Source organism: Temnothorax longispinosus, chromosome 5, assembly GCF_030848805.1.
Source record: "Temnothorax longispinosus isolate EJ_2023e chromosome 5, Tlon_JGU_v1, whole genome shotgun sequence".
Taxonomy (NCBI): domain Eukaryota; kingdom Metazoa; phylum Arthropoda; class Insecta; order Hymenoptera; family Formicidae; genus Temnothorax; species Temnothorax longispinosus.
Genome location: NC_092362.1, coordinates 2955492 through 2981788, shown reverse-complemented (window position 1 = coordinate 2981788; position 26297 = coordinate 2955492). Strand labels below are relative to the sequence as shown.

General features: G+C 39.9%; 6 protein-coding genes and 1 long non-coding RNA gene across 12 annotated transcripts; 3 read left to right on the top strand and 4 right to left on the bottom strand.

Moving 5' to 3' along the window:
* Positions 1 to 231: 231 nt before the first annotated feature.
* Positions 232 to 7394, top strand: Cand1 (Cullin-associated and neddylation-dissociated 1). The gene is made up of 17 exons (XM_071777556.1): positions 232 to 581; positions 1606 to 1775; positions 2000 to 2213; positions 2295 to 2587; positions 2669 to 2831; positions 2904 to 3177; positions 3301 to 3807; positions 3892 to 4175; positions 4255 to 4386; positions 4467 to 4635; positions 4718 to 5015; positions 5094 to 5292; positions 5380 to 5637; positions 5958 to 6146; positions 6258 to 6501; positions 6601 to 6747; positions 7062 to 7394. The coding sequence occupies exons 1-17, from the start codon at positions 540 to 542 to the stop codon at positions 7193 to 7195; spliced, it is 3717 nt and encodes a 1238-aa protein (XP_071633657.1). The 5' UTR covers positions 232 to 539; the 3' UTR covers positions 7196 to 7394.
* Positions 7395 to 7739: 345 nt separating this feature from the next.
* Positions 7740 to 11027, bottom strand: LOC139812616 (uncharacterized). Its single transcript, XR_011731900.1, has 2 exons — positions 8072 to 11027; positions 7740 to 7961 (listed from the first exon to the last, which is right to left on the bottom strand). It is a non-coding gene; the product is annotated as an uncharacterized lncRNA (long non-coding RNA).
* A 359-nt stretch (positions 11028 to 11386) lies between these two features.
* On the top strand, positions 11387 to 14227 carry Nac (GDP-fucose transporter nac). 4 transcript variants are annotated; one of them, XR_011731899.1, is made up of 6 exons: positions 11387 to 12001; positions 12199 to 12403; positions 12714 to 12852; positions 12929 to 13523; positions 13623 to 13699; positions 13803 to 14227. XR_011731899.1 is itself a non-coding variant. In XM_071777578.1 (5 exons), the coding sequence occupies exons 1-4, from the start codon at positions 11937 to 11939 to the stop codon at positions 13516 to 13518; spliced, it is 999 nt and encodes a 332-aa protein (XP_071633679.1). In that variant the 5' UTR covers positions 11387 to 11936; the 3' UTR covers positions 13519 to 13523; positions 13623 to 13737. The 4 variants fall into 4 exon arrangements, 2 of the variants coding, with proteins under 2 accessions (XP_071633679.1, XP_071633678.1); XR_011731898.1 differs by having other exon boundaries at positions 12929 to 13699; XM_071777578.1 differs by lacking the exon at positions 13803 to 14227 and having other exon boundaries at positions 13623 to 13737.
* On the bottom strand, positions 13659 to 16531 carry LOC139812605 (glutathione hydrolase 7). Of its 2 annotated transcripts, none has more exons than XM_071777568.1 (9): positions 16392 to 16531; positions 15888 to 16054; positions 15653 to 15813; positions 15512 to 15591; positions 15149 to 15424; positions 14746 to 15036; positions 14585 to 14654; positions 14271 to 14498; positions 13659 to 14188 (listed from the first exon to the last, which is right to left on the bottom strand). In XM_071777568.1, the coding sequence occupies exons 1-9, from the start codon at positions 16405 to 16407 to the stop codon at positions 13978 to 13980; spliced, it is 1500 nt and encodes a 499-aa protein (XP_071633669.1). In that variant the 5' UTR covers positions 16408 to 16531; the 3' UTR covers positions 13659 to 13977. The 2 variants fall into 2 exon arrangements, with proteins under 2 accessions (XP_071633669.1, XP_071633670.1); XM_071777569.1 differs by lacking the exon at positions 16392 to 16531 and adding an exon at positions 16159 to 16352.
* Positions 16532 to 16655: 124 nt separating this feature from the next.
* LOC139812609 (tRNA-dihydrouridine(20a/20b) synthase [NAD(P)+]-like) lies at positions 16656 to 18194 on the bottom strand. The gene is made up of 3 exons (XM_071777575.1): positions 17902 to 18194; positions 17631 to 17828; positions 16656 to 17534 (listed from the first exon to the last, which is right to left on the bottom strand). The coding sequence occupies exons 1-3, from the start codon at positions 17976 to 17978 to the stop codon at positions 16757 to 16759; spliced, it is 1053 nt and encodes a 350-aa protein (XP_071633676.1). The 5' UTR covers positions 17979 to 18194; the 3' UTR covers positions 16656 to 16756.
* Positions 18195 to 18452: 258 nt separating this feature from the next.
* Positions 18453 to 23543, top strand: Rpii140 (RNA polymerase II subunit RpII140). The gene is made up of 7 exons (XM_071777555.1): positions 18453 to 18645; positions 19355 to 21290; positions 21381 to 21603; positions 21690 to 22151; positions 22247 to 22589; positions 22665 to 22923; positions 23017 to 23543. The coding sequence occupies exons 1-7, from the start codon at positions 18618 to 18620 to the stop codon at positions 23300 to 23302; spliced, it is 3537 nt and encodes a 1178-aa protein (XP_071633656.1). The 5' UTR covers positions 18453 to 18617; the 3' UTR covers positions 23303 to 23543.
* Positions 23544 to 23662: 119 nt separating this feature from the next.
* On the bottom strand, positions 23663 to 25763 carry LOC139812608 (E3 ubiquitin-protein ligase TM129). 2 transcript variants are annotated; one of them, XM_071777574.1, is made up of 7 exons: positions 25490 to 25763; positions 25128 to 25389; positions 24772 to 25030; positions 24477 to 24666; positions 24208 to 24402; positions 23961 to 24106; positions 23663 to 23858 (listed from the first exon to the last, which is right to left on the bottom strand). In XM_071777574.1, the coding sequence occupies exons 2-7, from the start codon at positions 25372 to 25374 to the stop codon at positions 23735 to 23737; spliced, it is 1161 nt and encodes a 386-aa protein (XP_071633675.1). In that variant the 5' UTR covers positions 25375 to 25389; positions 25490 to 25763; the 3' UTR covers positions 23663 to 23734. The 2 variants fall into 2 exon arrangements, with proteins under 2 accessions (XP_071633675.1, XP_071633674.1); XM_071777573.1 differs by having other exon boundaries at positions 25476 to 25760.
* Between the last annotated feature and the right edge of the window lie 534 nt (positions 25764 to 26297).

The following is a 26297-nucleotide window of genomic DNA, read 5'->3' as shown; positions in this document are numbered from 1 at the left end:
AGTACGTTCCGAAATTATCATCTCGTTTACATCTCATCAGAAGCATTCAAATTTAAGCGCGTGTACAATTCTCTAAATGGCGACAAGTCACGTGACTTAAAGATCAAAGGCGCCGCGACCGCGCCGACGCTCAGTGTCGCAACTGTATATAGCTAAATTGTGGACTTGGACTGTATAGGAGTGTAGGCATCGCGGTTGAGATGCTGCCGATAGTGGATTCGCAGTAGAAGGGAAGAGAGAAAGAGACAGAAAGGGAGAGAGAAAGAGGAGAGAAAGAAAAAAAGAAAAGAAAACAGAAGCGCCGCTGTTACACCTCGGTTCGTGCGACATTATTATTTTCACGCGGGTTTTGGCGTCCGCGTATCCCCCGTGTCGCCGGGCACTCCGGTTTGTTTTTCCTTTCTTTTTTCCGTTGCGTTACAGGACTAGCAGGTAGGCACCGCGCAACACCCGAAATCCACCTCCGGGGTCGAACACGCTCGATCGCCGTTGTCGTTGTCGTCGTCTCGTTGAACCGGCTGCGAAGGGACTCCGCAATCATGGCTAGTGTCTCCTATCAAATAGCGAATCTGCTGGAGAAGGTAATAAACGGCGCTAATAACGATAACGATAGCGATCGAGGAAACGAAATCACTTGCCCCAACGAAATCTTTTCTACCACGCTTCCTTTTGTTCTCCGCAACATAACCTCTCGCATCTACCTAAAGACGGTCTCGACGAGGGACGATTAGGGCCGTTAACCCTACCATGACTCGCGTGGGGTTTAGACTACACCCCAGCCATAAAAGTCTACTAAGTTCACATCGTAGCTTTTTTTATCGATCGAACGTCGCACAATTTGTTTCGCAATTAAAGAAGCATCCTTGTACTTATCTTTAGAAGATACGTAAAATATTTTCAATCTTTATTTAATGCAAATGTAATTTTATGTAAATCAAAGGGAACAATGAAAATTGATGTTACATTGGGATGTGATACACCCCACGTGGGTAATTTTTTTAAAAAATATTGTTAAAAAAGAACTATGCGAGTAATATAGGGTCAAAATAGTTCATAATTATCAAAAAGATAAGGAAAGCGATCATGGATAGGCACTTCTTAATTTTGGAGTATTTTCTGTTTATCTGTTTAGTCCTAATCAAAGTGGTTTGTTTTGTTTCCTTGAGCAGACAAGATTGTATTCTATCTATAGGCTGTAGGACGACAGTCCTAATATTATGTTATAATAAGGAACTGTTATGTAGTGTAGAACTGTATAGATTGGAGGCATTCTAATCATCTACTAACCCGTGGAACATAGCAGAAAAAGCTGGATGTTTTATATAGCGTTCATGTGAATATGTGTAGAACGCACATGAACAGCGACAGTCATGTATTTTTTCACATGTAGAGCAATATGTCTTTAAAGTTTTAGTCTTTAAAGATTCTTTAACATGTAATTATTTTATGATTAATGTGTCACATATCTTTATTATATATGTTTACATGATATGTTCCTTATTTCTTGTTACTTGTAATATTATTCACAAGCAAGATCTTAGTTCATGGTAAATTCCTTGTTTTTTGTTACTTGTTAATATGATAGCACCTATACTCCCTTTGCAGATGACGTCCAGCGACAAGGACTTCAGATTTATGGCAACTAACGATTTGATGAGCGAGTTGCAAAAGGACAGCATCAAGCTGGACGATGATTCTGAGCGCAAAGTTGTAAAAATGCTTCTTAAGTTATTGGAGGACAAGAACGGAGAAGTACAAAATCTTGCCGTTAAATGGTACATTCCTTTGTCTAGATACCATGCTAAAACAATTTATAGTAGATTCTTTATATATTATTCATATATAGTATCTTACATATTGATTTCTTTATGCAATAAAGTTATGAGTTACTAAAATAAATGAAATAAGAAAGTAGATTGAAGCGCAAAGAGTTACACATATTTATCTTCCTTTGATTCTTTGTCGGATTTTACAATTATAAGAACATATACGATTTTAGCTTGGGCCCATTAGTCAACAAAGTAAAAGACTACCAAGTCGAAACCATTGTGGATGCTTTATGTAGCAATATGGTGTCAGACAAGGAACAGCTGCGCGATATCTCTAGCATTGGCTTGAAGACTGTTATTTCCGAGCTTCCTGTGGGTTGTAGTGCGTTAGTTGCAAACGTCTGTAGACGTGTTACAAACAAGTTAAGCAGCGCTATTGAAAAGGTAAACGATCTTTATCTCATTTTTTTGTTGTAAAATTTCTGACTGATGATATACATACATGTATGTATAATGCATTTACAGCAAGAAGATGTATCCGTACAATTAGAAGCTCTCGATATTGTAGCCGACTTATTGTCTCGATTTGGCACCTTGCTAGTCACATTTCACCCTACAATTCTGACTGCATTATTGCCGCAACTCTCCTCGCCGCGACAAGCGGTCCGTAAACGCACTATAGTAGCGCTGAGTCACCTGTTGACGTCCAGCAACAATTATTTATACAACAAATTGCTGGATCATCTTCTCGAGGGTCTTCAAACTCAAACGACGAAGAACGTTATACGTACCTATATCCAGTGCATTGCTTCTATCTGGTCGGTAGACAATTTGTATTACGTGCGAATAATTGATAGAGGGGAACAAATTACCATGTGACGTGTCTAAATTTATTGCAGCCGGCAAGCGGGCCATAGATTCGGCGAGCAAATAGAGCGCGTTATGCCGTTGATCGTTCAATACAGTAACGAGGACGACGATGAATTGAGAGAATACTGTTTGCAGGCATTTGAATCTTTTGTTTATAGATGTCCGAAAGAAATTACGCCGCACATAAATAAGGTACATAAGTTGAATTCATCTTACGCCTTACACAGATTTATATATTGTTTACTAAAATCTTTGATCTTTTAGATTATAGAGATCTGCCTAATGTATATTACATACGATCCAAACTATAATTACGACGATGATGTCAACGAGTTCTCTGATGGAGAAGGTGCCGCAATGGACGTAGAAGAAGACGGAGATGAAGATGCGGAGGATGAATATTCCGATGACGATGATATGAGTTGGAAAGTTCGTAGAGCAGCTGCAAAGTGTCTAGAAGCGGTTGTATCCAGTAGAAGAGAGTTATTATCAGACCTTTATAAGGGGGTTTCTCCTGCATTAATTGCCAGGTTTAAAGGCAAGTATCGCGCGTATTGAATTCCGAAATTTGTTTATAAAAATGCAAAGACGGTATCTCCAGTTAATTAAGAAATCTTGTTCATGATCCAGTAATTAATGAAAATTCACTGTAATATTGCAGAAAGAGAAGAAAATGTTAAATCAGACATCTTTCATGCATATATCGCTTTATTGAAACAAACGAGGCCGGCTACTGGCGTGGCGCTCGATCCTGACGCGATGGACGATGACGACGGGCCCACTTCGTTGTTGCAACAACAAGTACCGCTAATAGTGAAGGCAGTTCATCGTCAGATGAAGGAAAAGAGTATCAAAACGAGACAGGATTGCTTCTCTTTGCTGAAAGAACTGGTGCTCGTTCTGCCTGGAGCTTTAACTAATCATATTCCAGCACTGATCCCCGGTATACAATATTCCCTAGGAGATAAGAATTCTTCCTCGAATATGAAAATCGACACTTTAGCTTTCGTGCATACGCTATTGGTGACGCATCAACCCGAAGCGTTCCACGTTCACATGCCCGTTTTGGCGCCTCCGATTATACTAGCAGTGGGAGATTCGTTCTACAAGATCGCTGCCGAAGCGTTGCTCGTGTTACAGCAACTTGTACAAGTTATCAGACCTCACGGTAAGTCATTTTACATTTCCGATTTTTATTTGCAGTCGTGGATACAAGAGCAATATTTATAACGGATTAATATACCACTTATAGAGAAACCATTCTATCGCGGTTTTACTTCATTGTCCAACGAAATATATCAATGCACCTTGATGAGGCTCAAAACGGCGGATATCGATCAAGAGGTGAAGGAAAGAGCTATATCTTGCATGGGACAAATCCTTGCACACTTTGGAGATACTCTGTCAGACAAGCTACACGTATGCCTACCTATTTTCCTAGATAGGTTGCGCAACGAGATAACAAGGCTTACTACTGTTAAGGCTCTAACTTGCATAGCCGCGTCTCCCCTGAGAGTCGATCTGAAACCGATTATGGTAAATTTGTAAAGTACAAATACACGATTGAGAAATTGCACAATTCTTTCTTTACAATCTGCTTTGTCGCCTTTTGTAGGAAGAAGCAATACCCATTCTTGGCTCTTTCTTGAGGAAAAATCAACGAGCTTTGAAACTTGCTTCTCTTCCTCTTCTGGATACATTGGTACGCAATTATAGCTCTGCTCTGCATCCAGATTTACTTGATAAGGTATGAACGTTATTTACTATATATTGTATATCAATATTTAAAGGGTCACTGGATGATTATTTCCAATTTTTTTTTTACAGGTTACTGCGGAGTTACCTGCATTACTAAACGAGTCAGATCTGCACATTGCGCAATTAACGTTGAATCTTCTCACTACCATAGCGAAGCTACATCCAACTGCCCTGACCAGGGTTTCCGAACATATCTTGCCTGAAATACTCATTTTGGTAAAGTCGCCGCTTCTTCAAGGTAGGTGTACCTCGCTTTAACATTAAACAAATTAGAAATTTCAGTACGCTTATACAAATTGAACTGAATCTTTGTCAAACAGGTGTCGCATTAAATTCAATGCTTGAGTTTTTCCAAGCCTTAGTTCAAGCGAATTTGCCAGATCTGGGATATAGAGATCTTCTCGCGATGTTACTAGTTCCGGTTACTTCATCCCTACTTCATAAGCAAGCTTATCACTCGTTGGCTAAGTGTGCAGCCGCCCTGACAATCACTTGGCATGATGAAGCGCAGTGCATTGTACAACAATTGCTGAAAGACGTTCAAAATCCAACGGATATTCAGAACGTTGCGCAACACATATTCGCCTTGCTGGTAATTGGAGAGATAGGAAGACACGTGTAAGAGAATTGTGATTTATCTCTAATGAACTGTATTATAAGAAAAAAAGATTTATTTTTGAAATAATGTTTCCACAGAGATTTAAGCGGAATTAATTCATTGAAACACACGATTCTAAATTCATTCTCATCTCACTCGGAAGAAGTTAAGTCCGCGGCCAGTTATACGTTGGGAAATATCGCAATTGGAAATCTTCCTGAGTATCTACCTTTCATACTTCAGGAGATTGAGGCGCAGCCCAAACGTCAATATCTGCTTTTGCATTCGTTGAAGGAGGTAAAATTCGTGCAGTAATAATCTTTATTCCCGTTCAAGCTCATCGAAATAGGAAATCCATTTCTAAAGTACTATTTGTCTTTGCAGATCATTACAAGTCAATCAGCCAGTCCATCTGGCGTGTCAAACTTGCAGAATTTCGTGCCTTCGATCTGGATGCTCTTGTACAGGCATTGCGAATGCACGGAAGAAGGTACTCGTAACGTCGTGGCCGAATGTCTCGGTAAACTGACGTTAATTGATCCCGCTACTCTGTTACCAAGACTGCAAGAATCGCTCAAGTCACCATCAGCTCTTATGAGAACAACGACAGTCACCGCAGTTAAATTTACCATTTCCGATCAGGTACTTAGCCACAACTTATAATATCATCTATATTATACGTATAGTATCATATATATCGACGTATCATATATCATATCTATTTCTGTTCTTTAAGGAATGAAGTACAACGATTTATTACCTAGTTTACCTCGAAATTTATTTTTCTCTTATTTCTCTTCTATCTCAACGAAATAATATATTTCCGCTCAATAGCTTTTGTATTATATGCGAGTTTGCAGAATCGGGTATTGAACCCGGTCTCTTATTTGACAAACTGTTTTATCACCAAGCTATTCAGTGCCCTAACAAATGTATCTAATTTAATATTTATATATTTACAGCCACAACCAATAGATGCCATGTTGAAGCAATGTATGGGTAATTTCTTAGTCGCTTTAGAGGATCCTGATCTTAACGTGCGTAGGGTAGCACTAGTCGCATTTAATTCTGCTGCGCACAATAAGCCTATGCTGATACGGGATCTCTTAGACGTAGTGCTGCCGCATCTTTACGCGGAAACTAAAATCAAGGTTAGCAAGATTTAAATCTAAGAGAATACTAAATCTCAGTCTGAACTAATCAGTTCAGATTGTCCGTTGTCACCGAGACTTTGTCGTAATGTAATAAACTTTCCATTACAGAAAGAACTAATCAGAGAGGTCGAGATGGGTCCTTTCAAACACACGGTAGACGACGGACTGGACCTTCGTAAAGCAGCATTCGAGTGTATGTACACCTTGCTGGATTCGTGTCTCGATAGGCTGGACGTCTTTGAATTCCTAAATCATGTGGAGAACGGTCTTAGGGACCATTATGACATCAAGATGCTGACTTATCTCATGACCGCGCGACTCGCGCAATTGTGCCCGACTGCAGTCTTGCAAAGTGAGTATATCGCGCACGATTGTTTATATTTGTACTAGAATTCTTGATATTTTAGAACATTTAATATTCTAATCCTACGCTCCAATGTTTATCATATAGGGTTGGAGCGATTAGTCGAGCCGCTGAAAAGTACTTGCACGATGAAAGTAAAAGCGAACTCAGTGAAGCAGGAGTATGAGAAGCAAGACGAATTGAAACGCTCTGCGTTGAGAGCCGTTGCAGCATTGTTAACTATTCCTGATGCAGGTAAATATAATTGTTTTAAAATTAAATTAATTTAAATAAAATCCTATTTTCAAACCATTTTTCTATTTATAAAATTTTTTAAAACTTTAACTCAAAAGAACTAAATTAACTAAAAATGATTTCAATGTATATATAGCTACAGCATGAAATTTGATACATAGTAGTAGTAATTATTTTACGCTTCTTGCGGGGTACAGAAAGGACTCCCGCTCCTTTTACATTGCCTCTTCGTTAACCTACCTATCCTCCTCCTCCCCCTCTCTCTCACTTACTTACTCATAAACTTACGATATATGTGCGACGTTTATTTGCAGATAAAAATCCATCGTTGAGCGAATTTGTGGGACAGATTAAGGCCACGCCGGAACTGTTGCCGCTCTTTGAGATAATACAAAAGGACTGTACCGGCAATAACATGAACGAAGCAAACGCAATGGATCAGAGCTAAGAATAATTGACTTAATTCTTTTTTGTATTTCGTATAGATGAACGTGGGTTAAGCGCATTCGTGATCATACTCTATCCATAGTTTATTTCTATACATTATTTTTTCATTATTATATCTTCGATTTGAAGGTAGTTTCTAATGAATGTGAGTTAATGTAGCACATCATGTATAAATTTTAAAATAAATTTGCCGGCAATAATCATTTTATTATCATTTATATGTGTAATTTCCCCTTTTTATGGTACAGATTAATCTCTATATACATACGTATGTAGATATAATAAACACTCCACGCAGGGCAAAATTATTAAGAAAAAAATTCGAGAAAAGAGGCGCTATCGAGACAATGCAAAAAATAAAAACAGCGATTATAAATGTCTACGTAGGTTGATGTTTTCTTTTAGCGCACTTGCTATTAAAATACTAATTAATGATATTTACTATTACTTGCGAGCACGGGAACACAGACAAATTCGGATGAAATAAGCTTGTTAATGTGAAATCCAAAATTGTCTTAATTAATTGTCTTAAATAAAGTCTTTAATAAAGACTCCTTCTCGAAGTCCTGATTCCTTCCAAGTGAGGTAGCTTGCAGGTTGAAACATCACTCCACAGTCCACACTCTCGTTGCGTCTGATGTGGTTGCTGGCAGACCGTCACTTCCAAGATGATCCACAGTTGCGTGTACAGGCCGATAAAGTTAGTGCAACGGTCACTTTAGAGTACTTTAGACGGTGTGGCATAGACCTCGATGCGGCACGAATCTCTGAAAGACCAGAAATACCTTAGTGCTGTAATCCAAGACACTTTGATGTGGACAACACTAATGCTGAGGCACTCAAAGATGACCACAAAGGTCTTGTGATCTTTACTTACTAGTCATGTTCCTTAGTGAGCCTTAAGAGGATGGGACCCGAAGAGGATAATTTTTGTGTTTCGGTGTGCTCGACATGAACACAACTGAAACCGCTGATGTCCCTCGGAATCGCATCGTAAATCATCATGTGGTGGAGTCTTTTGCACGCAAGGCATCTCTTCCGCGATGAACAATCCGCCAGTTGATGCCTGCCGAAATAGTTTAGGCTTGTTGCCGTCCGCAAACCTTTCTTCTCATCAGACAGCCTTTTTTCATAAATTCCGGACAAAAGAAAATGTGTCGTCGCTTGGCCTTCTGACAGAGGACACATCTAGCAGAACGAGATGAAGAACCGCTTGTTATCATCTACTGAGCTAGAGTCAACTTTGGATGAAACTCCAGACTTCGCACACTACATTCGAGGAACGCGTTCAGGACATCCGAAGAAGGTGGCTCAGAAGTATCACAATTGTAGTTTTCCATTCATGTAGTTCGAGCAGTCCCACCAAAATGGATAAACAGATCGCCGCACTTCATGATAAGACGTCCGATGGCTTCAAGGGAGCTGACGATGGGAAGCATACCGTGATCTGCTTCAGATTACTGGCCAACTCCATTTTCGTTTCCGCAAGACGGTAAAAGCAGAAAAACACAATCGCACCGGCAGCCTTTTGTTAGAGTAATGATCTGCCAGCATGGATCAGACACGCAGGAAATTCTTGTCGGTAGCGAGCGACTTACACACTAACTGCTCCGCCTCGCTTTTAAGACTCGTGTTTAAACAAAACTTCTTTACATTTTAGAGCGACGGATTCTTGTCGATGATCGACGAACAGATTTCAGAATCAGGACTAATAATTCTTAAAATTATATTGACATAAAAATGAAATGATCAAGGAACAATTGCATAATGTTATTTAATGTGATTTCGAACAACTATTCTGACAAAGATCTTTCATATGTAAATGTCCTTCTAAAGAAATTCAGCATTACTTTGTTAATATAAACAAAATCAATTTTGTATTATTTAATATACGAAAACATACCAGGTTAGACAGAAATAATTCTTTTCTTACTAATAATCATTAAATAAAAGTACATTTTGTGTTACAAAATTATAAACACACATACACGCACACACTTCGCTTGGTATATAAAAATAAACATAATCTTAATTTCTAATTTTTGGAAAGAAACTAATAATATTAAACGAATAAAAGTAATCTTAAAACATCTTAAAATTATGTGAGAAAATGCTTGAACATTTTGAAAGCTTAACTTTTTGAGCTACGCAAATATCAGAAGTAATATCATATAATGAATAATAATCAGTTTCTTTCATCTTCTACTTTTACATCTGTTAGTAGTACAGAAAAGATTCGTTTGGCCTCAGAAATTTGAGAGGAAAAGGAAGAACTGCCTCAACTAATAAAATTAAACGAATAAAAATAATCTCAAAACATCTTAAAATTATGTGAGAAAATACTTGGAACATTTTGAAAGCTTAACTTTGAGCTACGCAAATATCAGAAGTAATATCATCATAATGAATAATAATCAGTTTCTTTCATCTTCTACTTTTACATCTGTTAGTAGTACAGAAAAGATTCGTTTGGCCTCAGAAATTTGAGAGGAAAAGGAAGAACTGCCTCAACTAATAAAATTAAACGAATAAAAATAATCTCAAAACATCTTAAAATTATGTGAGAAAATACTTGGAACATTTTGAAAGCTTAACTTTGAGCTACGCAAATATCAGAAGTAATATCATCATAATGAATAATCAGTTTCTTTCATCTTCTATTTTTACATCTGTTAGTAGTACAGAAAATGATTCGTTTGACTTCAGAATTTGAGAGAGGAAAAGAAAGAACTGCCTCAACTAATAAATCCAAATTTGGAAAGAGTCTTTCCTTATTACAATTTTCATATATTCAGTTATTTTGCTTTACATTTCATCAATCTTTAAAGAGGCTAATTCTTGCTTCTGTCGTTCATCAAAAACTGATGCCAAAATCTGCCATTCGAAAACTAAATCGTAGCTGGCTCATTAAAATTATCGCAGGATATTCCGACAAGATTTTTAATAGAAATATCTTTTTGTTCTAAAAGACTTTTGAAAGCTTGGAAGAGTTTACTCGTGGAATAATTTCTGGCGTCTGAAGATATTACTTCTAATAATTCCGTCGCGACTCTTATTTGAAGGAGAAAAATATCGAATGAGAATGCATATTATTTTTGTGCCGAATTTATCTGAATTTCCATCGATGAAAATCGAAAATCTACTAGACTGTAAATTACGATTTTTTTCGTCTTCACGTTTGGGAATCACTTTTGAAGTGCCTTTAGGCGTAATTCTAGTACGCGATCTGCTGAAAGATCTCGCGCAATTTCAGAATCTTCACAAAAAATATTCTGTAGCAATCTTACCAAATGATCTGCGGCGTGAGAATCGATATCATCAGCATGTTCGGCACAAAATTTCGCAAGTATATTTTCAGCTCGCTTAACGTTATCTTCATGTGACAAATCCATAGATGTGTTGTTAGCATTATCAATCGCTTTCCCTGAATTTACGTTTTCGATATGTTTGGCCATTTGTGAGTGTTCAATCAGATCCGTTTTGCAACATTTGATGATCTCATTGCATACAGTACAACGTGCGTTATTTTCCGAACGAGCCAACCATCCTTTAAAAATGTTTTCGTTTAGCCATGAAGCTTGGAATTTGTTAACTTCACGCTTTTTAATTGCTCCTTTTCCTACATTTATATCCATTATCAAAATAAACGATATAATACGACTTGCCTTAACCTATCGACCTATCAACCTGTCGAAAGCGCGCTAAAACCTGCCCAAACCTGCCAGAGCCAGCGCCAAAAATCGTTAAAATCACAGAGCGTCCCCTAGGGCTGCGTTCGGATTCCCCACCCGAGTCACCCGAGTGCTAAAAAAATCCTACAGTATGTCACGTGCACTATAGATTTTCAGCACTCAGGTGGGGAATCGGAACGCACTCTAGTTTGACCACGTTGCGATTGACCATCAACATTTGTCACGTGCGCCGCACATTTCCGCTCTGCGCATGCGCCACGTAGAACATGGAATGAGAGTAGAGCGAGAGGAAATTTCGGGGTAAAGCGGATATAAAGAGAATAAAGAGATGATTTTAGAATGAGAAGCCGACCGACACAGTTTTCTACAGGTTTTTGAAATGTAGAATTATTCTATTCGTATGTCGCGATTATTTTATTAATGTATCGCGGCCCGCATGCAAATCGAAAATCCAACTATCATCGACATCAGCACCAAGAAACCAAGAAAAGAGAGAAAGTACCATCTATATATTATATAATCTAAATCGTATCTGACACTGACAGCAACTGACAGAACGCCGCACGCCGCGTTTAGCCGGAGTCAATCAGAGTTTGATAACGTGTCCCAAGCAAGAATTAATTTTACAGGATTTCTATTTGTTTATATTAGATTTATATTGAATTTGCCTCTCTTCCGAAGATACCACTCAAAAGTACCGTGCGTTAAAACGGAAAAGAAAAAACAGATGACATCGAGCATAATTTCTCCGATCACCGATAACGCTCTGTTATCAATTATCACTACGCTTTAGTGACACATAGATGTGGCAATTTAGAATACGGATTTACATTTTATTAAATTACACCAAATTGCAATCCCAAAATTATTTTATACCGCTCGGTTGAAACATTTCAACCGTGTAGAACCAATTTCGCAAACAGCAGCAGCAACATGCGGGGGACAATAATTTGACATATCAATGCGGATTGTCAATTACAGTAGCCGCTTGATTATTCGGCATCCAGCCGAGATTATTGTCCCAGAAATTGTGCCAGAAACTTTGTCAAGATGCCACTGGAAAAGGGACTGGCATCAAAGTACATGTATATCACGTTTGTGATCGCAGCATATTGGTAAGTCACAAAATGATATCGAGTCGTTCGCATATCGTTCAACCTGCCTTAAATATATTTTTATACATTTAAATACATTTAAATATATTATAAGTTGATCTTGTCTTAGGATTATACTTATTTTTATAATTCAAAGTCTCACCAATTTCTCAGTCAAAGGGCTCTTTTCTTTAAATGCATTTTTAAATAATTTTCAGGGTAGTGTCCATCCTGACTGTATTCATGAACAAAGCGCTCCTGTCCAGTGACACTGTGAATTTAGATGCTCCTCTATTTGTAACTTGGTTTCAATGTATAGTAAGCGTAGCTATCTGTGTTACTTTACACAAAATGTCCCACTGGTTCCCAGACTACATTGAAATTGCGGATGGTAGTCCATTTAAAAGAGACACTTTGAAAAAGGTATGTAAATCGCTTTAGGAATATTGTACAACGTAAATGTAATAATTGTTTTTTTGTTTTGTTTTGTTACAAACGATTGGAAACGAATTATTCCATGGAGAAAAATCATTGCATAGAAATTTTATCTACTTTAAATTTAAAAAAATAGATACTTAATAAATTTAACAGAAAAACATGAACTCTTGATTAGAATATATAAAAGAATGTAACTTTAAATCTTGTGATTTCTCTGCAGCAACAGTTGACAATTCTTATGGCTGAAAGTATAGAGAAGATATAAAGTGTTTTATGTTTTGTAAATTTTTTATAGGTACTGCCGTTATCAATTCTGTTCACCGCAATGATAGCGACTAACAACTTGTGCCTGAAACACGTCGGCGTCGCATTTTACTACGTGGGCCGTTCGCTAACGACAGTATTTAACGTCGTGTTTACCTACATTTTACTCGGTGAGAATCCTACGCGAACAAATTCGTCTAAACCGAGTGGAAATTATCGGAGTAACTAATCAGCGAAAGTTTACAGGGCAAACGACGTCTCTGAAATGCATAGCATGCTGCGCGGTGATTATTGCCGGGTTCTGGTTAGGGGTGGATCAGGAGCATGTAGCGGGCTCCCTGTCCGTTCTCGGGACCCTGTTCGGCGTGCTTGGATCGTTGTCGTTATCCTTGTACTCCATCCGCATGAAACAGACGCTCCCGGTCGTAAATCAGGACATCTGGTTACTTTCCTATTATAACAATGTGTACAGCATTATCATCTTCATCCCGCTAATGATAATCAGCGGTGAACATACAACCGTGTATAATTACGAGAAGCTTGGACATCCCCTTTTCTGGACTGCCATGACGATCGGCGGTGTATTCGGCTTCGCCATCGGATACTTCACCGCGCTTCAAATAAAAGTCACATCTCCTTTGACGCATAACGTTAGCGGTACCGCGAAAGCATGCGCCCAAACGGTTTTAGCGACTTACTGGTTTAACGAAAAGAAATCGTTTCTCTGGTGGCTAAGCAATATCGTTGTCCTCACTGCCAGTGGGTTTTACGCGAGGATCAGGCAACTGGAGTTGAGTAAAGAATACAAAATCGAGACGCAACAACTTAAAGTCTAACAACGGTAATGAGGCGTAGCAATTTTATTAACATGTTTTTATATTTATAAAGTATTATTTTACGCAACCGTATATAAATATATGTATATAAATGTTCTCTTAAGGAGATATCATATGGAAGAGATACTATTCTTCACATGTACATGCAAACTGCAGAAGTTTATTCGACAGTTTTGCAAAAGTATGTATATATATATGTATATAAATATGTATAAAATATCTCTGCATTTAAAACAGTATTATAGTATCAAATATTTTAAATATTAAGTCTATGATGTTTACAGTCTAGCTTGTTTTCTACATGACGGTATAAAAAAAAAGAACTTCTACTGCATGTCACAAATGCTTGTAAGTTTGTGTAGCTGACATTATTTCTAATATCACAGTATTATATGATCTCCAAACTTCTCGGAGATTGCTGATCTTTTGTGTATACGCTCTTAACAATGCGTATATGGCTTAAAATCGTGATGCAATTCCATTTCCACGACTATCCGAGTGACTCGATAGTGAATCTTTCCTTTTGACAATTGCGTTTACGCTTCTCATGGATGAGCTATCGTCGTGAGACAACGGCGATATCATGGAATACAATCGAGCCTGCAACGCAGCCTCCATCGAGTGTCTTTGATTATCTTCAATCACCATACCGTCAGAGGCGAAATAGTACCTATAAAAAGATTGAATAAATTGATACGTTGTAAATATATCCTCACGCCTATTTATTTGAGATTATTAAATTTCTTATATACCTGGGATATTCTATCGCGGCAGAAACGTTTAGTGCGCGCACGATAAGATTGTAGAGGATTTGGCCGTTAAGAAAAATATCGTTCGAACCGAGCACTCCACGCAATCCGCATATTCCTCCATCGTAATGAAAAATAATAGGGATGAACGTGGACAAATCATTGTCATCGATATTGTCCAAAAAGAATCCAGCCATTCTGTTCCCGGAACCGAAAGGTGAACTCAGACCACTGCATCATTTATAACATGTTAGTGCAACGAGACCGTTCAGTTATCTAATAGATGTATAGAAATATAATTGCGTCCTGTTACTAACGATAAGATGGTAACGTAGGTGTCTTGCCAATCCATTGCCATGACTCCAGTGTACGTTTCTTTTTTCACGTCTAAAATTATTATTATGAGATTAATAGAGAATTACGCGCAGATCTGTGATAATAATTAATAAAAAAAAAAAAAAAATAGTACGTGTCTCACCATGTTGCAAGTTTTGAAAAAACTGTAGAAATACATTCATCAACGTTTGAGCAACAAGAACTTGAGATTCTATAGTAGATGCATTTGCTGCTAAAATTGGAAGGTTTTCCAGTGCTTCGATCACCTCTTGCATAAAAGACGCGTGCGACGGATAATAAATTGTATGGCGATGTAACGTTGTGCTCCTCGCCATCGTTACGGTAGGCTCGTAACTCGCCAATTGTTGCAGCAATCTTTCACGGAGCGTAGTATTTTGTAGAATTTCATGGGACAAGGTACCGTTATATAACGCTAAAAGAAAATTTTTAATATTAATAATCCAATCGCGCAGTTCAAGAAAATCAAGACAAAGTTGCATGAGAATTAGGTATCTACGATTCACAGAATTGCAAAATACATTTACCCGTTGCACCGTAGTGCGCTATAATATCCAACGTCCTTGTAAGTTCGTGCAATTGCAGTCTATCGCCTGGACTCAAAGGGCCGGCGTAAAATATCTCATAATCTGTATTCTTCGCCACTTCGTCCGCAAGATCCTTAGATATAACGAATCCTTCCCGAGTCAACTCAACGACGGGTTCTACGACGTCGCGCCACGCCAAACTACCATACGATCTTTGAGCAAATTCTAATCCTTTTAGCAGAGCTGGCAAACGTATTCCAGCCTCGGCAAAGAAACCTGAAGCAGAGAAATTGTGTGAGTAACATATATTTTTCTTTCTTTATACGTTATACACGTTAAATCAATGCGCAAAATTGCATTTACCCGTGGTTGTATTACTTGCAAAATCAATAACAATCGGATGAGTGTAATTTTTGTAATTATATATCATTATGTAACCGCCTCTGGAAACAAAATCAAGATTTAGAAAGGACGACGATGAAGATCGGTTAGCCAATATCTTACCCGCCAAGACCGGTTTTATGAGGCGCTACCACAGCCATGCAAATAGTCGCTGCTACCGCAGCATCGACGGCATTGCCTGATCTGGCTAGTATTTTGGTACCAATTTGGGAACAATTGGAATAATCCGTGGCAACTGCTCCATGAGCACCGTGAAGGCTGCTCTGAAACGAGACGAGGATATTGTCAGAATGTTTTATTATTTCGTTGCCCTCTTTTCTATTTTTAGTATCTATACCTGCGGTATACTTTCGGTGTAAAGAATTTGCAACACCAGCATGGTGGTGATGGCAAAAGTCAACGCGATAAAGCAGAATATGATGAATTTCAGCCCATTGCCGCAGTAGGCACAGAGTCGGTACCCGTAGCTTCTCTCCTTCGTCAAAGGACATTCCTCTGTGAGACCTGCAAATAAGCTGACTTGTAATCCTTTCCTTTTGTCGAATATATGACACGTTCAAGTCGTTATCCTAAAAACTACTGACTTAGGACGATTTTGACTAAATTACCGATTAACTTATCAATATCTGCGCTATTTTGTTGATATGGATAGAACAAATAAATAAATAATTTTGTTTTAATACATGGGAAGAAATATTAAATTAAGGACTACAAATTGAACAGTTAGAAATTTTGCGATAAACAGTTCTGCCAGTTTTGAATTAATCACGATGATCAAGAAATGCAAATGTAGTGCAAAATATTAGGCCAATGCACAGAGCGAAAGGCGTTTTGCGCTTACGTGTATTGTAACTCATTTTCCAAAGTTCGTCGCTTTGTAATAATAATCTTGCACGTTACCGCGATATTTGTGACTTGAGTTTCTTTCAAAATATCGAGAGAAAATTGCAAGCAATAACGTCAACAAAAACTCAATGTAAAACAGAAACGAAAAAAACGGAAAAGGAAAACTAGGGAGGTCTTCCGTCCTTCTTCAGACAGTTTGATACATTCCACCGCCTCCAGTAGAAATCTGAAAGGAACTAGATAATAACTAGGTAACGTGTAGCGGGTTTTTCAAGTTTATTATTCGACAAGACGTAAAACATGTGCGAAAACTGCGAAATCGTAACTTCGCGAGGCTCGACAACATCCCCGAGCTTCTCCTTACGAATCCGTATTAAACATACATCCTAGAAAATCGGTAGACGAGTCGTCCTCCCAACAATTAATATATTTTTCTTTACATCGTACACGCGAAGCACTAAAATTACACCTAGTCAATTCCATCGAATCGGACGCGTTTGGTTTTATGTTGTAATAACTTTCCAGAAACTCCAGCACGGATGATTTATTTTGCAGACTATTGAACAACATTCGTTCCGTCCTCGGCAAGATTTTTTCCAACATGAATACCAGATGATGGTGGAAACACTGAAATTCAGTCGGCACGGTCGACGTAATGTCCAACCAATCTTGAACGCAGGCGAGCGGAGTAGCGGAGCGTCCCGAGAACAACGCCGGATTAGTTAAAATACCCCTGGCGGACATCACCCCCTCGCATCCGGATTCCTTGAACAAGGATTCCGCGCTCTCCAGGCTTTTCGCGTCGCCGTTCGCCACGAGGGGCAGCCGTACGTGATCCCTGAGAAGCTTGAGCTTGTCCAAATCGATCGGTTCGTTACGCATCTCGGGAGTCCTCGCGTGAATCGTCAAGAACGAGGCGTCGGCCTTCTCCAGAGTTTGGCACAACGCTATCGTCTGACGTATATCTTTCAACAAACGTATCTTCGCGGAAACGGTGAACGGCCTTGGAATACGATTTCTAACTTGTGACACCAGATCCTTGACGAGCTCTGGTTTTCTCAACAAATCAGCCCCGTATCCCTCTTGCATGGCCCAGCGTTGCGGACAGCCACAGTTCAGGTCTACACCGTTGCAATATCTATTAATCAGAGGAATAAAATAGACAAGAAAAACAAGAGTACACTTATACTGTCAAAATTTATAAAATGTATACAAACTGTGATTTGTGACTTACGGCGCAACCATTTCTGAAGCGTCGACAAAGTCGTTTACAGTCTTAGCCGCAAATTGAACGATCAGTGGCTGATCTTCTTCGTGCGTGGTAAATTCGTTGTCCCGAGCTTTTGAGGATTGCACGAACGAGTCCGCCAGGATCATGGGTGTGAAGCATATGTCGCATCCGTACCGTCTCACAAGTGTTCTGAACTGTAACCTAGAAGAAGTGCGAAGTTAATTAATATAATACACGCGCAATGCGTAAGTCAACGAATATTGCCTTCACTCACTTGCTATATCTGACCATCGGGGCACAGATTTTTATCATTCTTGGCTCTTTCAACATTTCCACCACGTCGGTAGTCATTATAAAAATATTTTCGGTAACCACTTAGATTTAAAAAAAAAATGACAAGTTCCCGCCTGTTTACATTGAATGTAAAGACAGAGGAAGAGTTCAGCAACAACAAAAACTTCAATTATACTACTTTAGAATTAGTTTAGATCTTGGATTCGCGTTTTGTTGTTGACACGCATGTTTAGCATCTCCCACTACGCGACTACCGCCATGTCCGCCATATTGACGTTCGGAAACGTCACCCGAGTGCACACGAGTATACTCCCTTCTCTTTCTATCTTAGCGAATTAGAAGGAGAAGGAAGTATACCCGTGTGTACCCGACGTTACCGAACGCAGCCATTGGGCGCGTTCAGCAGACACAACTGTTGAGTTCGTCTTATCAACACTCCGCGTTGATTGGTTGGTTCTAACAGTAAGAGCCAATCACGTTCGACTGCTACTGAGCGGTTTGGTCTGCCGAACGCGATCATTGTCGGCTTGTCGTCGTCGTCGCCAGTGTCGCCATATCGCTTCAGCGTGCATCTTCGCCGGGTGTTTGGCGTTGAATTGTGCTCATTTGTGCTCCATTAGCAGAAATTGCAAGAAAAAATTGCGACTAACGTGGAAGCTATATCCCGAAATCGCGTATTTCGCACGCTAAGAAAAAATGAGCAATATATTCGGTCTCGAAGACAGTAAGTGAACCAAAACAATTAGAATTAATTTAAGGTTATGATATCTCGTAAACCTTCGCAATTTTGCGGTCTTCACTTTCTTTATGATATTCCCAATACTTTTGCTCGAATCTTTTCCTCCCGCTAATTTTTAAAGAAATTCTAGGACATTTATCATCAAAGTTGCCTTTCTCACTTTTGAGTTTTGCGAACTTTTGTTAACACATCGAATACCGAATCTAATTCGCTCATCTTTGCTGTCAATACCAAAGTGAAATTTTCATCAAATTTGATCCACATGTCGATGAAATCTTATATAATTGATTTATGCAAAGTACATTATTTTAGATTTACTTTAATATTGTACTTATAAACTTATAAGTGCTATTTTTTATAGTTTTATGCACTTTTGTTCAGTTTGCTCATGCTGGATTGCTGCAGTCTTATTCTGTAACTCTAAATAACAGTGTCAGCATTGTTATGTTGTCATCGCACAGGTATAATATACGACAAAAAAAGCTGTGCAACATCAATATAACGATAATGATACTCTCATCAAGAGTTATCAAGAATAGGCCTGCTGGATTTGTGTGCTTATTGCTGTATGAGCAGTGTTGCTAGCTATTTTGCTGGCTTGACTTCAAGCCTTTATAGGCTTTCATGTTGGCTGAGCAGTTGGAGCCTGCTTAATTAAAAAAAATCCCTAAAATGCCACTTTTACTTATTCCAGATCAATATGATGAGGAAGACGCGGACGAAATCTCGTCCAAACTTTGGCAAGAAGCCTGCTGGATCCTCATCAATGCGTACTTCGACGAGAAAGGACTTGTACGGCAGCAGCTGGATAGCTTCGATGAATTTATCGAAATGTCCGTTCAGCGTATCGTGGAGGATTCGCCGCAGATAGAATTGCAGGCAGAGGCGCAGCACACCACGGGCGAGATAGAGAAACCTGTGAAACATTTGTTGAAATTCGAGCAGATTTACTTGTCGAAGCCGACCCATTGGGAGAAGGATGGCGCGCCGTCTCCCATGATGCCCAATGAAGCCAGATTAAGAAATTTAACGTATTCCGCGCCGTTGTACGTGGATATCACCAAGACAATCGAGAAGGACGGCGAAGACCCCGTAGAGACGCAGCATCAAAAAACATTTATCGGGAAAATACCGATTATGTTGAGATCAAAGTATTGCTTGCTCGCCGGTTTGTCCGATCGTGACTTGACGGAACTGAACGAATGCCCGCTGGATCCCGGCGGATATTTCATCATTAACGGCTCGGAGAAGGTTCTTATAGCCCAGGAGAAAATGGCTACAAACACCGTTTACGTGTTCAGCATGAAGGACGGGAAGTACGCCTACAAGGCGGAAATCCGTTCCTGCCTGGAACACAGTTCGCGTCCGACCTCGACCTTGTGGATCAACATGATGGCCAAGAGCGGTGCCAGCATTAAAAAGTCCGCTATAGGCCAACGCATCATCGCCATTATTCCTTACATCAAGCAGGAGATCCCCATAATGGTGGTTTTTCGAGCCCTCGGATTTGTGGCCGATCGCGATATCCTCGAACATATCATTTACGATTTTGACGATCCCGAGATGATGGAAATGGTGAAGCCGTCCTTGGACGAGGCTTTTGTCATACAGGAACAGAACGTCGCTTTGAATTTTATCGGTACTAGAGGCGCCAAGCCGGGAGTGACCAAGGAGAAGCGGATTAAATACGCCCGAGAAATCCTGCAGAAGGAGATGCTGCCGCACGTCGGCATAAGCGATTTCTGCGAAACCAAAAAGGCTTATTTCCTCGGCTATATGGTCCACAGATTGCTGTCGGCGTCTCTGGGACGAAGGGAATTGGACGATCGCGATCATTACGGTAATAAGAGACTGGACTTGGCCGGGCCTCTGCTGGCGTTTTTGTTCCGAGGTCTATTCAAAAATCTGATGAAGGAGGTACGCTTGTACGCGCAGAAATTCATAGATCGGGGAAAGGACTTCAATCTCGAGCTGGCTATCAAGACGAAAATCATCACGGACGGTCTGAGATACTCGCTCGCCACGGGTAACTGGGGCGACCAGAAGAAGGCGCATCAGGCGAGGGCGGGGGTGTCGCAGGTATTGAACAGATTGACCTTCGCGTCGACGCTGTCGCATTTGAGACGAGTGAATTCGCCCATCGGAAGAGACGGCAAACTTGCCAAGCCACGTCAGCTGCACAACACACTGTGGGGTATGCTGTGCCCCGCGGAGACCCCCGAGGGTGCCGCTGTAGGACTGGTGAAGAATCTAGCGCTGATGGCGTACATAAGCGTCGGCTCGCAGCCCTCGCCTATCCTAGAATTCTTGGAGGAGTGGTCCATGGAGAACCTTGAGGAGATAGCCCCGAGCGCGATCGCCGACGCTACGAAGATATTCGTCAACGGATGCTGGGTCGGCATCCATCGCGATCCGGATCAATTGATGGCCACTTTACGCAAACTGAGAAGGCAGATGGACATCATCGTGTCGGAAGTATCGATGGTCCGCGATATTAGAGACCGCGAGATAAGGATATACACGGACGCTGGTAGGATCAGTAGACCTCTGCTCATAGTAGAAGGTCAAAATTTGCTGCTGAAGAAGAGGCATATTAACATGTTGAAAGAAAGAGATTACAATAACGACGGGTAAGCATCTAGGATATTCCCGCTTTCCATTCGTCTGCTTTTACGAATGTCGCGCTCGATATATGATCAATTTGTGTGTGTGTGTTACAGGTGGCAGGAATTAGTAGGTAGCGGAGTAGTGGAATACATAGACACCCTGGAGGAAGAAACTGTCATGATAGCTATGTCACCCGATGATCTCCGACAGGACAAAGAATACGCATATTGTACGACGTATACGCACTGCGAAATTCATCCGGCGATGATCTTGGGCGTGTGCGCTTCTATTATACCGTTCCCCGATCATAATCAGAGCCCTAGGAACACTTATCAGGTATCATGCGTAGATTTCAGTCGCTACGTTTTTCTCTCTACCGTTTAACGTCTTTACGAGATCTAATACACAAAGTTGTTTTTCAGAGTGCTATGGGTAAACAAGCTATGGGGGTGTACATTACGAATTTCCATGTGCGCATGGACACCTTGGCTCACGTGCTCTATTACCCTCATAAACCGCTGGTCACAACAAGATCCATGGAGTACCTCAGGTTCCGTGAATTACCGGCCGGCATTAACAGCATCGTCGCGATCCTGTGTTACACGGGATACAATCAAGAGGACAGCGTTATTCTGAATGCGAGCGCCGTCGAGAGAGGCTTTTTCAGATCGGTGTTTTATCGCTCTTACAAGGAGTCCGAGTCGAAGAAGATCGGCGACCAGGAGGAGCAGTTCGAGAAGCCCTCGCGCTTAACTTGCCAGGGAATGCGCAACGCTATATACGACAAGTTGGACGATGACGGGATCATCGCACCTGGAATTCGAGTATCGGGCGACGACGTGATCATAGGAAAAACGATTACTTTGCCGGAAACGGATGATGAGGTAAAGTGATTGTATTTTAATTATCCTCTAACAAATAGACCTCTCTGATGGAAAAAGAGGATAACGTGCTTTATTCTTTGCTATTTGCCTTTTAGCTGGATAGTACAACGAAACGTTTTATGAAACGCGACGCGTCGACTTTCTTACGAAACAGCGAGACCGGTATAGTCGATCAAGTGATGCTGACGTTGAACAGCGAAGGATATAAATTCTGCAAGATCCGAGTGCGCAGTGTACGTATCCCGCAAATCGGCGATAAATTTGCGTCGCGTCACGGGCAGAAGGGTACATGCGGAATTCAGTACCGGCAAGAAGACATGCCGTTCTCCTGCGAAGGTCTTACACCGGACATTATTATCAATCCTCACGCTATCCCTTCTCGTATGACTATCGGTCACTTGATCGAGTGCATCCAGGGAAAAGTTTCTGCCAATAAAGGTAATAACGGTAACACTTAGCGATACTTGGGTTTGAGATGGACAATGCTCTTGTACAAATTTGATACGTTTTTAGGAGAGATTGGTGACGCCACGCCGTTCAACGACGCTGTGAACGTGCAAAAGATTTCCACGCTTTTGCAAGAGTACGGTTACCAATTGCGAGGAAACGAAATGATGTGCAACGGGCACACGGGTCATAAGATCCTCGCGCAAGTCTTTATGGGGCCGACGTATTATCAACGTTTGAAGCATATGGTGGACGATAAGATCCATAGTAGAGCGAGAGGACCTGTGCAAATTTTAGTTAGACAACCTATGGAGGGTCGAGCGAGGTAATTATGTGTTATTATCTTTGTTACTTTAATTATAATCTGTCATATCGATTCAAATGTAATACATATACATATAACCATGTATTTATCCAGGGATGGTGGACTTCGTTTCGGAGAAATGGAACGGGATTGTCAAATTTCTCATGGCGCGGCGCAGTTTCTGCGAGAACGTCTGTTTGAAGTATCAGATCCATATAGAATTCACATATGTAATTTTTGTGGTTTAATCGCTATAGCGAATTTGCGAAACAACACTTTCGAATGCAAGGGATGTAAAAACAAAACGCAAATTTCACAAATTAGGCTGCCGTACGCGGCAAAGTTGCTCTTCCAGGAACTAATGGCAATGAATATTGCACCTAGACTCATGATACAATGAGTCTTCTGTAAATAATTTATTTTACGTAAAGTATCATCGACTTATCATTGTATATACAGATTGCATACCGTATTGTCGTACAGTGACACGTAAGACAGATTGATGAAAAGCTTTTCATAAGTTTCTAATGTGAACTAGCAACCATTTATTAATAATAAAATGACAGTAATCTTTATGTATGTCAAACTTCATAATGCTTGATGTTTATCAATTTGTGCGAATAAAATAAATTGGTTTATCATATTAGTTATTAATCTCGCAAAAGAGTTGACCTGCCTATTAATTTGTATATGTGTTAACATCATGAAAACAACATGTAGTTTACGTATAAAAATGTGTTGCTTAAATAAATTTTGGATGTTCTTTTAAAAATTGTATTTAAAAAAGATTTATACAAATAAGGATTATTCAAAATAGTACACATTATTTGAATTAATCGTTAGGATTTCTTACAAGACACACATCTAAAACGCAGAATCGTGCTCTGCACAGAGGACAGGTACATTTGGAGGACAACCACGTTTCCGGTGCGTGCTCATCTTGTCTCGAGGCAAACCTGTTCAAGTAATGGTAATAATAATATTAACAATACACGATATCTGAATGTATGATATAAATAGAAGTAATAAAGAATAAATTATAGTAAAAATTTACCGACCATTTCGCCATACACTCTATACACCACATTGGACGGCAAAAACACGTCGTGCAGTCGTCAACGTCTCTATTTTCGGTACTGTTGCACAATCTGTTCAATTTAACATTGGACAACGCTTGCATGCATCCGATGCATTGACCTAACTCCTATATATGTATGAATCAATGTAATTGAAGTATATTGAAGATAAACAGACGAGAAGAGAAATCAAAATAATTGTGGCGATAACAACCGTGCCACTTGATACCTCGGCAGTATCGTAGAATGGATTTTTATCGACCTCTTCTTTGAAAGTGTCGATAAATCTATCGAGCAAGGTTCTGTGGAACCTTATATTGTGCAGTACAGCAATTGGCCGTGAAACTTTGTCCTGCAGATCCTTAAAATCTAATGCGTTTAATCTTATGTCGAACTCCTGTGCCATAGCTCGCATGGGTTTCACCTGGAAAAACGATACGTAGATCAGTGGATCATGGACAATCGGTAGCGATTTGTGAGTAGCTACGAGACTAATACCTGTATATTGATAAACTGAACTTGATCTCTCGTTGTGGGCGACATGGAATGGACGTCGCTCTTATTCACGACTAAGGTCGCGTCGCTTTGATGTGCCACTTGTAATTTATAAGGTGTGATCTTAATAATCCAATTGTCCGTCGCTATGACACGAGTTACGCTATTTGTGACAATAACGATTTTATCTATTCTAAAATGAAATGGTCATTTTAGTATAAATACATGTATTTACAATGTACACGCGTATGTGTGAGATTTAAGTTCCCAAGTACAAGCTAGGTATTTGAACACGAACCTTCGATACTCTCTATTAATGTCCGAGGCGACAGATGTCCATGGAGTATTATTATTGCCGTACACAGACAGATTCTTTGCTATCGGATGAGTGGCCAAATTGTTCACAGACCACTCGAAGACCTTGTTTAGCGTGTAAAGCGGAACAATCGTCGCACAGAGAATAACGATTAACGGCCCAAGGTAATTTCCATCCAGGTAATTTAGCAACAGCTTTTCAGCATCTATGTGATCGAAGAAGAGCAATCCTAGAACATAGCCTGTACAAAGAGAGGATTGTACACCAGTAAACGCTTGTAAAAATGATGTAGAGCAGATACAATTGGATATAATTAGAGAAAAAAACATATATATTACCCAGAGGTAGCGCAGAATGCAGAAGCAAAGTGGCTATGCTCCGTTTGATGTGATACTGTATGAAACACTCATTCTCACTGCCAAGCCAATTTGCGAAGACATCTTTGACGGTCAGTCCCGCTGAGACAAATTCCGTCGGCGGATAGATTATACATCCGGACATCAGAAGATAAAACAAAGTATAGAAAAGTACAGCTGACATTTTTTCATTTAGAGAAAAGTAGAGGGGAGACTCGCCGTTTGTCATCAGCGTAACAACGACCTGTTTGGAATAATTTCGTAGATTATTTTAGCATTATCCTCTCTCCGCTGAATTTCTCGTAAAAGTAACAATTGGCGATGGATTACATTCAGTGAGTTACATTCAGTGACACGCGGACTGCAGGTGTCTTTTCATAACTACTCGTGGAAACTATCAAAGATCACGAATTATCCGAAAGCTATTATAGTTTCGACTTTGATTTTGACGACGGATATATCTGTTTGTTTACTCGAAACTCTGTATCCAAATCCACCAGCAATGACAGATCCAGAAAGATTTGTAGGTTAGAGTTTTTAAACCCCAATGGTAGCACGAGCATTGGCCACTTGACGCTACAAGTGCTTCGAAGCATTCCTCTTCTCTTTTCTTTCAATGAAGAAAGAAGGAGAAGAAGAACGCTCTGAAGTATTAACATTTGTACAAAAATATAAAGTAATTTTAGGATGCACTATAGTTATAATTTATTATAATTAAAAATGTACAATAATATGAAAAATTTATTTTTGTTTTTTGTTCCTCGTAGCTTTCCACTGCAGCTCATTGCATCTGATCCATCAACGTTTCCTAAATCAACATACGAATGTATATGCCTTACGCGCGCTTATATCGTTTATTCGAGAAGAGATAGAAATTTCGAAACTCGCTTTCGCAGGTAGGAGATTAGATCTTGAAAGGGTCATCTGGTCGTATAGCCGCGATTCTTGATGAAACTCTAGCGCAAAACTCGTCTCATTTGTCAGTCGCCGATTCACGACATCGTGAACGAGAGAAAAAAAAAAAAAACGCTTCTTCCTCGCGCCGCATGATGAAATAAATTACTGCTCTCGCGCACGATCATGCATGCTCGTGACAGTGCATGATGATCGGCGAAATACCGAGAACTTTCATCTTAGCGGATTAATAAAATT

What these genes read in the sequence shown, in the direction of transcription:
- Cand1 (XM_071777556.1), top strand. Translation starts at nt 540, where the DNA reads ATGGCTAGTGTCTCCTATCAAATAGCGAATCTGCTGGAGAAG. An exon ending in TAGCGAATCTGCTGGAGAAG is followed by an intron (nt 582 to 1,605) that starts GTAATAAACGGC and finishes CTCCCTTTGCAG; the next exon opens with ATGACGTCCAGCGACAAGGA. An exon ending in ATTAATTGCCAGGTTTAAAG is followed by an intron (nt 3,178 to 3,300) that starts GCAAGTATCGCG and finishes GTAATATTGCAG; the next exon opens with AAAGAGAAGAAAATGTTAAA.
- Nac (XM_071777578.1), top strand. Translation starts at nt 11,937, where the DNA reads ATGCCACTGGAAAAGGGACTGGCATCAAAGTACATGTATATCACGTTT. An exon ending in TTTGTGATCGCAGCATATTG is followed by an intron (nt 12,002 to 12,198) that starts GTAAGTCACAAA and finishes AATAATTTTCAG; the next exon opens with GGTAGTGTCCATCCTGACTG. An exon ending in AAAGAGACACTTTGAAAAAG is followed by an intron (nt 12,404 to 12,713) that starts GTATGTAAATCG and finishes AATTTTTTATAG; the next exon opens with GTACTGCCGTTATCAATTCT.
- LOC139812605 (XM_071777568.1), bottom strand. An exon ending in AGCGCACTACGGTGCAACGG is followed by an intron (nt 15,037 to 15,148) that starts GTAAATGTATTT and finishes ATTTTCTTTTAG; the next exon opens with CGTTATATAACGGTACCTTG. An exon ending in TTTTCAAAACTTGCAACATG is followed by an intron (nt 14,655 to 14,745) that starts GTGAGACACGTA and finishes TAATAATTTTAG; the next exon opens with ACGTGAAAAAAGAAACGTAC.
- LOC139812609 (XM_071777575.1), bottom strand. Translation starts at nt 17,978, where the DNA reads ATGACTACCGACGTGGTGGAAATGTTGAAAGAGCCAAGAATGATAAAA. An exon ending in CCGATGGTCAGATATAGCAA is followed by an intron (nt 17,829 to 17,901) that starts GTGAGTGAAGGC and finishes CACTTCTTCTAG; the next exon opens with GTTACAGTTCAGAACACTTG. An exon ending in GCTTCAGAAATGGTTGCGCC is followed by an intron (nt 17,535 to 17,630) that starts GTAAGTCACAAA and finishes TCTGATTAATAG; the next exon opens with ATATTGCAACGGTGTAGACC.
- Rpii140 (XM_071777555.1), top strand. Translation starts at nt 18,618, where the DNA reads ATGAGCAATATATTCGGTCTCGAAGACA. An exon ending in AGAGATTACAATAACGACGG is followed by an intron (nt 21,291 to 21,380) that starts GTAAGCATCTAG and finishes TGTGTGTTACAG; the next exon opens with GTGGCAGGAATTAGTAGGTA. An exon ending in AAAAGTTTCTGCCAATAAAG is followed by an intron (nt 22,590 to 22,664) that starts GTAATAACGGTA and finishes ATACGTTTTTAG; the next exon opens with GAGAGATTGGTGACGCCACG.
- LOC139812608 (XM_071777574.1), bottom strand. Translation starts at nt 25,374, where the DNA reads ATGACAAACGGCGAGTCTCCCCTCTACTTTTCTCTAAATGAAAAAATG. An exon ending in GCATTCTGCGCTACCTCTGG is followed by an intron (nt 25,031 to 25,127) that starts GTAATATATATG and finishes CTCTTTGTACAG; the next exon opens with GCTATGTTCTAGGATTGCTC. An exon ending in CATTCTACGATACTGCCGAG is followed by an intron (nt 24,107 to 24,207) that starts GTATCAAGTGGC and finishes ATACATATATAG; the next exon opens with GAGTTAGGTCAATGCATCGG.